The 13,932-nt window shown below is 31.1% G+C and overlaps 1 protein-coding gene across 4 annotated transcripts in view; it reads right to left on the reverse strand.

Moving 5' to 3' along the window:
* Nucleotides 1-13,932, reverse strand: part of LOC125069870 (histone-lysine N-methyltransferase MECOM-like) — a 111,188-nt gene that overhangs the window by 34,087 nt on the left and 63,169 nt on the right. For 3 of the 4 annotated variants that reach the window (XM_047679470.1, XM_047679471.1, XM_047679469.1), the window contains exon 3: nt 7,750-8,177. In XM_047679470.1, the coding sequence (XP_047535426.1) occupies nt 7,750-8,177 (428 nt within the window). Of the gene's footprint in view, nt 1-7,749; nt 8,178-11,562; nt 11,954-13,932 lie in introns of those variants that run through there. The other variant, XM_047679472.1, reaches the window with a different exon arrangement.

Genomic DNA, 13,932 nt, shown 5'->3' on the forward strand with positions numbered 1-13,932 from the left:
AAAAAAACATTCAAGACAAAATGTTTATTGACATAATTAATAAAAAGAAAATCGTAATTTAAGTTAGTGAGACGCATTTGATTTGTATGCAAATCGATCTTTTATATCCTTTCCCTAATACGAATATAAGATAATCAGTACCTGGCAACTCGTCAATTATATTTCGGAATCTAATTCAGTTAATTCTCACGTTCCCATAAATTACCGTAACTTTTGAATAGAATTCGACATTTCATTGTCACCGTATCCCGAACAAATTATTAAGAAATTAGGATATCGGTCTATGGTCACGTTTTGACCATTAAACGGAGACAAAACGGTTTAATTCCTGACACGACAAAATATTCACGAAGCGCTATCATTGCGCAAAAAACGTGCATAACTCACATCAATTAAAACGGAGGCATGCGATTGTGAACCTTAATTGAATACCTATAAGATCACGTTACATGCATTTTTTTGTTAAAGTAGCGCTGGTCACATCAGTGGGTGTTACACGATGTCCCATTGATCTAGTATTAACGGCACCCCATTGATTGGCACAAAGAAAGGCTATCGTTTGTTTTGTGATCGGTGAACAAAGAACCGCTGTCAATTATAGACGTATATATACTTTTTTTTTTTATAAATGTAAACTGCCCTTTTTATAAATAAATACATGCAATATTTGTTAGTGAAAAAAATTAATAAAATAAACGTTTACGTTGATCAATGAATTAAAAAAGGAGTCAAATAATTTAAGATCAACCATATCCATCCGCGGCAAAAAATTACATATTACATAACTTTTATACTAAGTAAGTCCTTATCTATCTTGGCTATGTCCGTATCAAATTACATCGGATACAGTTCCGATCGGTTCAGTGGTTTACAAACAAACAGACAGAGTTACTCTCGCATTTGTAATATTCGTCTAAAAGACTGACGTGGTATACGAAACGCTGTTTAAATAAATAACTGAGGTAACAATTTAATCATGTTATTATTCATATATTTTATGGGTATAAATATTTCGGTAGGTGTTAGGATTCATATATTTCCAGTGACTGAAATATCGATTCCACCTCTTTCTGTACAATTAAATTCTGCCTCGAAATGCAGTCTCACATCTGGTTGCGTTAAAACGGATTAGCCCGAAGATTACAAGCAAAAAAATCTCAACAAAGACACCGGCGGCTGTCACCGTGACAATTGCTGGGATACGAAATTATTCGGTTAGTTACTGATGTTTTTTTGGTGATCATTGCTATTTTTTATTCGATCTAGAGCAGTAGGGTGACTGTTGCTTTTTTTTTTGTTTTCGTTAAAGGTGTTATATATAGGTTTATAAATAAGTATTGGATATAGAAATTAATATCTGAATAAAATTAAATTGTTCGATCGGTATTGTTATGTTATAAACATATACCTATCAATTTACATATTGATTCTACCGCTAAATACGTTGAGTATGTTTAAAGCTGAATACACGTACCGATACAAAACATTTTGACATTTAATAGGAACACCTCGAGATGGTTATTTAAAAACAATACGCGTAATAATACAGCGTCAAAGTTAGCCTCTTGGCATCCGACGCATCAACATTCGCCTCTGCTGAGTTCTCTGAGTAAACAAGTCTTAACCTAACCCAATAACCGGTGCATATATCGCGTTGCTTTCGGGGTAATTCATTATTTTGTCTACACGGATGCTGGCGATGGTATATCCATCGTCCAACCAACGTTGAACTTTAACACTTAAAATGTTCCAACTAATTTTTCAAAGACTTGTAACACGAAAGAAAGGTCAACATAAAATGGTTGCAGCTAACATTGTGGCGCGAACGTGCCGTGGCTTCGACTCCGCAAGCTATTATTGTTCTGGCCAGCTCAGATGAAATATTGCCCCACTGTGCATGCCCGCACTGTTTTTACGAACACGAATTTGTCGGTGAAAATATTGGCGGTAATAAGACGCCGCAAAGACACGAGTTGTGTGTAAAGTTCATTTTTAAAATACGATACAAATTGAATACAGCAGCAATATTGTTTAAACCAGGAAACTTTTAAAATTTTCATTAATTAAAAGGTACTAATACTTAAATATACTAATAATACTTCTGCATACACAAAACGTCGTTTTTATAAAGAGCTATATCAATCACTACGACAAAATCATTGCAAGTATTCCTTGAACATAGGATTCGAGGGGAAGCCGACGCGAGGTGACAATGATCCGCTGATACCGAAGATAAATTTCTATCACGCCTGGAGATTAGCCGGTATTGTACTCCGGTGTAAGATTAACTGATAAGTGTCTGATTGTTAATAATAAAAATGTTTGGATTGCATCCATCTGGGGTGAAGCTCCCCTCGGATAATATTATTTACGAGTATACGACTACTTCATCAAATTGATACACGTATCATTGCCGTAGGAGTTGATTGATAATAATCACTATAAAGCCACAAGTTATACTCGTTTTGATTTAATTAGTATAAGTCTTAATGTTTAGAAATAAGCAACGGCATTGTTTTTTTTTTTCATAAATTCAATTAAAACTCTTTAAAGACAACCTTTTAGCGTTTAATTGCACGGTCTTTTTCTTGTATTATTTAACTTATTATTGTGACGTTTTTAGTTTAATTTTATTGTTGTTCGTTATACACCTGTGTGTTACACCTGTGTGTTAAATTTAAAATAAACTTGCCTCTTAGATATATCAACAAATAAACGAAAAAGACATATTTATAATTCTACTCGCTAAATGTCCACCAATAAACCGTAAGTAAAGTAAATAGTAAACTATAAAATCTAGTTTATTTAATATCATTATATACGTAATCAGTTTTCTACTAATTTATATTCACTACTATACAATAAATATATCACATAATTGTTTTCGATTTAATTGTAGGTTTTTTAACCAATAAAAAGTTACAAATTACTTATACTTCGTTAATTTATGCTACGTATTACTGTTACCACTACGTACCTTTTTACATTTAACTAAAATATTTAATATCATTATATCTTTGCTTATTTATATGGTACCTACTTTACTTATTGTATAGATTTATGAATCCCTGTTACTTCTAGATTGAAATTTCCTCAGTTCATGCTAAGAAAAATTCTTAAAGTGCCTTAATAATTAGCTCTCTAAAATAACAGTTGTCCTATACCTGAGAATTAATTATTATTCGAAAAATAAAATGATATAACAATATTTAAATCATTAGATACTAATATATATATTTTTTTTTTATTATTAAATCAGGAAACGTTAGACATACGTCGGATAAGCTTATCTATAAAATACAATCTGGTTTATTAATAGTATAAACATAATTAATTAAACATATAGAATAATCTTAAATGTTTTATCATTATTTTTAAATACGAAAAATATAATTAAATTTATAAAATTAATATTTCAATAGCACAATTCAAATATATCGCAAGCAAATTAGGTATTATGTTAATCGATAATGAATAATTAACTTATCGTTGACATTGAACGATATACGATATATACAAACAAAATCAAACAAAATAACATTAATTCATATCGATACTTAAACTACATCGAGTTAAATGAAAAATTTAAGTTTATTCTCATATTTGATGAATCACATCTGTACTCTGTAAACGGAGAAGCGTATATCATGGCAATAAATGTAATAACAATAAAAAAAAATGTTATTATTTCATTCACAATAGCGTGTCAGCCGCCTACCGTAATGAAGATGTAATAGGGCCACATTAATCCTTTGCTAAGGGGGTGGCCAGTTGAAAAGATGTCACACGATTATGACAGATATTTTGACAGTAATGCAACGGATTCGGCCCAGCTTTGACAAATCTAAACACAATTAACGCTAGGAATGAAAATTAAAATTTCAAATTTATTTAGTAGGTACACACTGATTTATTTTTACTTATTATTTTTAAAAATAACTGTTATTACATATACTGTTTTTTCTCGTAACAAATCATTAAATTAGTTGCAAATAACACGTTATACGCCAATCAACGGAGTCATAAATACTTGACCGCTATTTCACTATGCCTGTGTTTATAATGTATTTACATACAGTAGAATAGTTGTTACTAAAATCAATCGTTATTTATTTGATACAGTCAAAGGTGAGGAAGGTGACGGGCATCAATCGGTAATAAAATAGCATCACCTAAATATAATAAAAATGTAAGTTTAAAACAAATACATTTTGTTAAATAATACATGTATATCACAAACGTCGCAAACAAATTATACAAGCACCGACGCTTCGCAGCGAAAAATAAACAGAGGCCTATTAAAAATTCATAACCATTTCCCTTTGTCAGATCCAAAGCAAACACAACCGTTACGAAATCGATTATTTTTTCATTCACAATCGAATAAAAATTGCAATAAAAATTAGCGGTATCCATTACGTGCCAATTTCGCATCAATGTCTATCGCACCCCGAATTATGAAGCTCTTCCAAATTTATAAATTCATATTTTGATTGACATTTGCCGATGCGATCCTTTTGTAATAACTTGTTTCTATCATTCGATATTTACCCGTCGGATGAGTAGAGTTCCCAGAGAATTAATTATAATTCATTACTTATAGTAAGTTCATATTAAAAATAAAATAATTAGCATCTATGAACGTTTTCTAACAAGCAGAAATATATTTACATAATAAGACGAGGAACGTTGCTTAGTTGTAATCAATTAATAATATTGATCAAAAACCTTGTGAGAACCAAAGTCCCATCTTATCGAATCTAACTTAAAAAGGGAATCTTATTTAACAAATGCCAATAACAGAAATTGTAAAGAAAAGATGCGATTCAAGAGATTTTTGACAAAATTATTTAAAAAAAAAAACTCGCCAATCAAGTTTTAATTTTTAAGTACGAATTCGGTGACGTCTCTCATTGTTAAATTCACCGTTACTTTCGTTTTTTTCTTTAAAATATAAAGTTTTGATGTAAAAAATTGTTGACGGGGGTCACGCCTTAACCAAAATTAAGGTTTATTCGTACACCACCTTTATTGCACTTTGACACGGGATGATAGTAAAGAATTCATTGATTACCCGGATCAGATGTTTTTTTAGTAAAATCTTTATTGAGATATCAAAATTTGTGAAACGGTGGTTAGATAACGCTACCATGTCTCCGAACTAACAATAAATGTTACCCCTTTAGTTTATGTAGACATGTGAACATTGATTTTAATCCATTCCTTTTATATTTTACTGCTATGTGAGATACTATTCGTTTGTGAAATAAAACCCTTTGGTGCAAACTTATTTTTGTATAAAAAAATAATTTTAACTACATACTTACTTTCAAGTTAATGTATCTTTACCATAAAGTTAGCATCAAACAATTGAATATAGTATTATTTTATATCATTCGATTATATACCATATGTAAGTAGATATTGTTATTGTTTTTAAAACGCATAATTTGAAAACTCATACGTTTAGCATCAATGGCAGTAAATACATATATCACAAAGTAAAAGAAAATCTTATAATTCAATAGGGAGCAGTGCATCAAAGAATCTTTATACTCGATAGCGCGGAATCGGCGCGGTCAGCGATTAGGATTTATTTCTAATGACGTGCCCACAATTGGCACCTTTACCCTGACATCACGTTCACTACTATTATACAGAAAAAATAAATTGAAAACTAAAACTACGACTGTAAAATTGTAATCCATATAACTTTTAAAACGTAATAATGTTTCTTATTTTTAAATCTGTATTTGAGCTGGTTATGTAGGTATACACAGATTTTGCAATCTTAAATATAAATACTTATCGGGTAATAAAATAATCAATATCACGATGATTGATGATTTAGGAAAACTTAGCAGCTATTCACTAACTAATTATATATCATTATTAATAAAAATATTCATTAATTAATTCCTAAGTTGCCAGATTTTACGTTTAAAAATAATAATTATTATTTTTAAATCATGTAAGAGTCTACTTGTATGAATAATATTTTTTTAATTGTAAGAATTTAAATTTAAACTATAATGGTATATAGACTAAGTAAGTAGTTCAACAACTGATCGAAGGATATCGCATCGCTGAGTTTTATCTAACTTAAATATTTATACATTTCAATTCAAAATATCGTCTATTCAAGAACCGGAACTAAGTACGCGCCTCATCGACTTACAATGCCGTGGTTTGACTGTAACATGACACCCACAATATTGCGAACTATCTGTTATACCACTTTTATTGTTCACCAAGAATAGGTACAAGTGCGTAGAAAATATGCAGAATTTTTATTAATAATTAATATATTATAGAAATTTAGATCTCGTGAAAAAAATTTGTAATTTAAAAAATATAACTGTTGGTATTGTTCTATTTTTAAAATAAATAAATAAAATATTATCATGACGGTACAAAAATATCTCTTTGAAAGTAATCAAACAGTGACATTCAATATCCCTGAATAACATATGGAATACTAGTTGTCCCCCGGTTTCGCCCGTGTTTTAGGAGTATGTCCTTCTTTGGAATTTAAGCTGACTTTATAGCAAATTTGTGAACGAGCAACAGACAGACAGAGTTACTATCGCATTTTTAATATAAGTATATAACTCGTTTTGAGATAATATAAGTATATTTTCTCAAAACGAGTTCTAATATAAACATGGACGAGGATTTAATATTGGCATAAAATTTATTTTAAGTTCCTTTTAATACGGATAGAAATTCGATATTTTCGTACTTTTTCCGATCAATTTTGGCGTAATCCAGGAATCGAAGCAGACAATTGATTTCCGCTTCCTATGGGCAGATAACGCCACACCCTCTGAGATTCGAGACTTGAAACGCATTCAATCGTTTGATGTCCTCATTCATATATCTTCTGCAATCTTCATACTTGAACACACTTCACAAGATTTGACAAAAAAATCTTAAGTGAGCAAAATAATTTATTCTTGTATTATTATCAAAATGTAAAGATCGCTCTATATTCGCTTGTAAAATAACAGTAAATTAACTAAAAAACGTTTAATTTTAGAACATATCAAGTGACTCTCAATATTCAAATTATAATATTAGATGTATGTTATCGTATGTGCATTCGATTAACCAAACAATAAGTTACATTTTTCACATAGGTAACATATTAGGCATCAAATAAATAATTAAAAAAAAAAATACAAAATTCAAGGTTAGTTAGGTCCTTAGTCTTGCCGTCATCAGTAAAAACCAATCACATTAATACTTAAAGTAGTCAACAGTTCAAACATTAACTAAATTAATGCATCATACATAATATGAACTTGTTAAAATGCAACGAAGTGTGACACGAAGGTTAAAGAAGTCACTTCAATAACTACACGTGAAAAAAACAGTGCTACTTAAGGACACCAATAAAATAAACAGTTTACTGCCAACGGTGACATTTGTTTCAAAGCTTTAGTTTTAGGAGATTATTTATTAACAAGACCCTCCATTGATTTTTGACACTTAATCCTCACTTGACCCGACAGTACAAGTGGTTCTTTTAAAAAGCGCATGTTACAAAACAAGATGCTTTAATCAATTAGTAAAAGTAAGCGTTGACACTATTCAATGTCACTTAGAGATTGAATTTCATATTATTGGTATATTATTCGTTTTATATTAACATCGAATTATTGCTCAACTTATTAACATGTATAAACAATTATTACAATTACAAGCAATTTTTCATTCCATATTTAAAAATTTATAAGTATAACTCACCTCCCATGCGTATCTTCTTTCCAAAGGCTGCGTGTCCCATTTACCGTTAAATGGGCCATATTTCGTACCACAAGGAATATTAACTCTAGCAAATATACCCCCAGATTTAACAACCAGTTCACTTGGCATATTGCAGTCGAACTTGTCTAATTCGTCTTTGTAATCTTCATCATTCCTTTCAGGACTCTTGGCTGATTCCAAGTATCTTTGATTTGGTAAATCCAGTGGCCTGGATAAATAGTTCCTGGAATAATCGTAGCTCGGGGGTAGGTATGCGTCGGGGAGACCAAAGTCTAATGCACTGTGGTATTCTTTCATGTCTGGGGCCATAGTTTCCTGTTTGATGTGCACTAAGGTGGGCGCTGATTCTGATGCTGTAGAATCACTAGGGCTTGGAGGAGGGCTGCCAGATTCCTGGCTGTCTGCCGCTGCAAAAGATATAAATATTAATTATTTATTGTAGAGTGCAATGATTTGCTGATAAATTAAAATACAAATGCTCGCAAACTCGTTAGTGTTACGATTAATTTAATAAATCAGAACCGCAATCATTCCAGTGCCTTGACAACTCGAACCTGTCTTATTTCAGACATAAAAAAAATGATGGAATGCAAGATGGTGATCGCATTATGCCTGGTTTCCGCTCGCCACAAAGGATTTCCGCTTGTCTCTTGTCTCTCAGAGCATCCCTCCGAAATGCAAATCAACATGAAGATATGCCTTTGTTTCTTTTATTTTTAGTACCTTCATGTGATGACGATTGTAGGAGAATTAGCAAAAACAAAACTAAACAAGTAACAAAATCAACCGAGGCAAATATATTTGTTATAGCATTGATCCATGTAAAAGGTACATTTAAAAAAATACAAATATCATATACGCTTTAATTAATCAAAAACATATCGATTTTGTTATACAAAGAAGTTTTTAATAACGTCATTTATCACCACCGACTATCACATTAAAGCAGAAAGACAAATAGCTAACAATAGTGTTTAGAGAAGGAAACAAATTCATTACAAGCGACGCAACGCACGCGTGTCATCAATAAACTGCAACCCCCAGGCAAATACAGCTGAAAGAGACACTCCATAAATCATAACCGCCCCATTACTACTAATATACTTGTTAAAACAACCCCTATCTTGTCCATACGTCTTCCACAGCACGTGGCAATAAAAAAAACTCTTTAAAATTAGACGCTTGATAGACCTCTAATACAATACAATCACAAGACAGGAATGATAACTGCTTAGCATTATAAAAGTGCAGTTCCGTCTAACAAAACGCAGGATGTGCGTGAACGTGTCTAAAGGTTCCCTTTTGTAAATCCAGTTCGGTAAGCACTGCGTTCCTTTAAATCGGTTGCTATGCCAGTTCACCTGTCGCAATCAATTTATACAAATCTCATTGATATTTAATTTCGTTTCATTTACATTAAAATTCCCTAAGGTAATATCAAAATTTTAAAAGAAAAGCTCGATCATTTGGTATCCAACGTTCAATTTTAAATTAGCAACGAACAGATTAATTAATATGCAATATTTTTTTGATATCTTCTTGGGTATTAAATCTTATTCTAATGATAACTCTGTATTCAGACAATCTGGATGATCAATACATCTCAGTTTTTTGATGAACATTATTTGCCAGAGATTAACAAAGAACAGACTTTGCACGAGTAAAACGTTCCGGTGAAGACAAAAATCATAATTTGAACTCAACACTTACTTTCTCTCTAACATATTTATAATATTAAATGAAAACATTTTATGACAGCAGTTTATGTTATCTGTATTCCAAGACCTCAAGGCAAGCCGATTTCACGAGTTAGTTCCGGCGACTGACAATAACCGTGGCTTATGACGCTGTGTCACCGAGAGTTCACGGCTCGTCTTATGCCATCATAAAATACTCTTAACACGACAAAGACACTCATTATACTATAAATACAATTCTTAAGTCGTTGGGATAAGGATGAATATTGTTCAAACTTATCAGAGTAGTGAAAAATTAAGCAGGCATGCAAACTGCATGCCTCATCAGATATTATATTTGCAAAATAGGTATTCGTTTGACGACCGTCAAGCGTTTCTTGGAAAGCTAAACTTTCTCAAGCTAAAATATGTACTGAGTTTGTAGTTTACCTTACTTTATGCGGTAACAATAAATTATTAAAAATCCAATTTAAATAGTTAGAACAAGTATGTAACGAAACTAAGTCCAGTAACCTGGATTAATTTCTGTCCTCTTTTTGGCATATATAATAATTTCTTATGGCGTCTTCCTGTTGTCATCATTTACGTCATTTATTTATTAAATGAAGCTGTTAACAGTCATGAAGAACGATCTCATTTTCAGCGACATCAGCAAGTCAAAAACTACTCTTTTAAAAACGTCGAGGACAACAATTTTATTAAGGACAAATAAAAAAACATTTCACATGTCAATATTGTAAACTAAACCCTTCACAACTATAAGTTGTTTCAAACAATATATGTAAACAAACTTTCTGGCCGGCGGCGCCCGCCAAAAGATTACACTGCCATATTACCACAGATAAATAATCCGTCATAATTTTGGGTTCTTTCGCACGCCCTTAACATTTTTAGATAACACTTGATTCGATGTATAAATACACATCTTGTCGTTTTTTGTTTGTTAAAGTTTTTTTTTTTAAAAGGTGGCTATCATTTTTCGAATAAATATAAGACACTATCCGTATATAAATTAAAATTAATATTTTGTAAGGACACATAATTAAAACGATAAAATACCTAAGACCGTTTTTTTTTCAATTATCCTTTTTGCAATAGTCAAAGATCTGTTATTATTCAACTTAGTTTTTAGGTTCTTTAATACTAATACTTATTCCTATTTAAATGAAATTTATTTCTATTTTAATGTTGTAGGTAATCGGTGGGGATAGCAGATTTTTTTTTTTTATATATCTAAAAATAAGCAAAGGTTAGTACTATTTTTTTTAAGAAACCTATTGTAATAAAGACATGATCAGTCGTACCAACTTATTTATTTATTTATTGATTTTTTGAAACACCATCGGTATATTCACATTTTTTTAAGAAAAAGTAGGAAATAAATTCATGTACGGTGTGATACACCACTTTACATTATACACCACAGGCGTTTACATTATACATTTTAAATAACAAAAAACAAAACACTACACTACACTCGTACATTAATATATCTTTAAAATAAAAACAAAAATGTGAAAGAACTCAGTTATACTTATATAAGTTGGTACGATTAATATTCATATTATTATAATCTAGGTACATAGATACAGAACAAATTCGAATACAAATGTGTTTCTTTCTATTGTTAAAGTTACTAAGTTCCTTACCTACTTATTAAATAGTATGGTACCTAATATAGGTACCGTACTATTTATACCATACCATACATATACCAGGCCACCTTTTAAGTGTCTAGGATACCCGTATATCTTCTCTTTCATATTTTTTATTGTTATGTAGCGAACTAAATATTTAGAAAGTATTTTTGTTTACCTGAAATTTTTATATTAGTTGATTTTCAGTTTTTTAATTGAATAATTCAAATATTAATAAAGTTTATTACTTTTTATTGTATTATTTTTTAATTATTATAAAATTAAATCGGTAATGATAAATATCTACCTACACCATAATTTTTATTTATTTATTTTTTTTAATTTAGAGTACACTTTCTTTTTTGGACACTTAGGTATTACCTAAATTACCTAGTTCTGAAATTAAATTTTAAAAATGTAAAAAGTATCATATCTGTTGAATATTTCATAAAACTTACCGGACATCTTCATTCTAAATCACCTAGACATTAAAACGAAAGCATTCAAGCATTCTTTTTTTTCAGTCCATTAACACATTCGTTAATAAAAAGCAACAATTTCAATTAATTGCAGTCACTGGAAAAATTTAAAAATAGAATCGATGACCACTGATATACAAACACAACACGATTATACTGATAAGATAATAAAGATAAATATTTAAATTTCGAATTGTCTTTAAAGATTTGAATACGTCGGAGCGCTACGCACAATCCCGATAGTGCGGTGACGGGGATCGCGAGATATGTGCGACGGCCGCGACGAACGCTCCCAGAGTAACGAGAGGAGGCGAAAGCTCATCCCTATAATCCCGAATCATACCCTCGCCCGGGCCGCCCCATACCCCTCACACCGCACCTTGTCTTTGTACCGCACCCTTCTCTTTCATACGAGTTTCGGGGACGTTTATACAAGGTTACCATCTGAAAACATCATTATGTTGTGATGGTAAAAATATTTTCTCTAAATTATTCTAAGCGGTTATTGTGACGACAATGTTGGGTGTTATTTTCTCTTCTCTAATTATCATCAATGGCATCCTATTACACTATTCATCGCGTTTGTTTTTGATTCGACGACCGTCATTGCAATAACACTAACTGTATTTTACAACGGTGACGTTTAAACAAAGGCCCTTCAGTTATCGACAGGGTTTATAAGAAATCAGTCGCGCTACACCTCCAATAACGATTGACCTCTCTGATTAAATGTGATCAACCTTTTGTGTTAGCGTTAGGTGTTAATGCAGTATTTATAAGAGTTTAAAATAAAATGGTGCTTAATAAAACACAACGTCGATTAAAAAACAAAGCGTAGGTATTCAATGCGACTTGGCAATTTGTGTCTTATCGTTTCGTATTCAATCGCTAAATAGAAGGCAATGGCTACTTATTTACATTAATTTCTCAACCAATGAACAGAATTGATTACCTCATTGAGACATTAAAATTTAACTACAAAAAGGTTCAAAGATCACTTACGCCAATGTAAATTTATACAGTTTTTTTAATCCATTAGACAAGAGCACCTCGAATATCTATTACGTTGTCGATTCGCTAAAAGTATTCGACGTTGCATTTGTGTTTCAGCGCTGCATTACATTTTCATGTCTGAAAATAGCTAGTGTGGCAAGTGAGACGGCAGATAACTAGATAACGCTTGAGATCTGTAGGCGAGGTCGTGATTGGTCGGTTGCGGCAATGGGCGGGGCCGCGCGACGGATGCACCAATGGGATGCTCCTTATTATCTGCGTCTTTGTCTGTCAACGGAGTCTGTGAAGGCACAGGTGCCGCGCGCATCAAGTAACCGATTGACTGTACCTAGTTAGATATCGTATATATATCGATGGGTCCTATGTATAACGGCCAATATGAAAATTGATAACTTTTCAGTAGACGCTCTCAAAGTTTCAATTGGATATAATTTTTACATTATTCAACTTATGTTATTAAAATTTTGCACAGTTATTATGACACCTAATGTTCATTTTTTCAGCTAGTTTGATTTATTTTTGTATTATTAGTTTTTTAGTTAATGTAGATATGACTATATACGTGACTTTTTTGTTTAGTAATATACTGAAAAAAATATAATAAAAAGGCCAATGAGTCATTTTGGTCGATTTACTCGCCAAAAACTAATAACTAAGAACGCGTATTTTAAATTTTTTGTAAGTATTTATATTTATAAAAAATTGTTTAAAATAAATAGATAACTTAAATTAATAATAATTATATTGATAATAATAATACTTTGTGATATATTTCACATTGACACTTATACGTTATTTTATTTAGTGTTATAAAATTATTAACCCTCAATTAGGTCACAAAAATAAAAGCAAATAAAAAAAATTAACATCCATATTTTTTTTAATAAACACTAAATGTAAAAATCTTTTCAAAATCACGTTGGAAATCAACAAACTTATAAAAATAAAAATATATTTAACATAATTAAAGGTTCTTAGTACACCGCCTAAGAGGAAAAAATAATAAAGTCAAAATTAATAAAATCCTTAAATGCAGAAATTAAACATTTCAAAAACATAACAAAATCACTCGTTGTCATCATTATCAGTAGTAATAATCATTGCATTATCATTAGATGCAACCAAATTTTCGTAATACGCATGATAAATTGGTGGAATAATATTTTTGCGACATAAATCAATTAAATCTTTTTTTTTGGATGGAAGGATTGGTAATAACTGATTATAACATAATTTTAACGGTATTTCCGATCTGTCAGCCATTTGTCGTCTTGTCCTAACAGAAACATTAGAAATGTCAATATGGTTTTCCAAAGCATCTTCAGATAGATCCAG

The sequence above is a fragment of the Vanessa atalanta genome, chromosome 16 (assembly GCF_905147765.1).
Source record: "Vanessa atalanta chromosome 16, ilVanAtal1.2, whole genome shotgun sequence".
NCBI classification, from domain to species: domain Eukaryota; kingdom Metazoa; phylum Arthropoda; class Insecta; order Lepidoptera; family Nymphalidae; genus Vanessa; species Vanessa atalanta.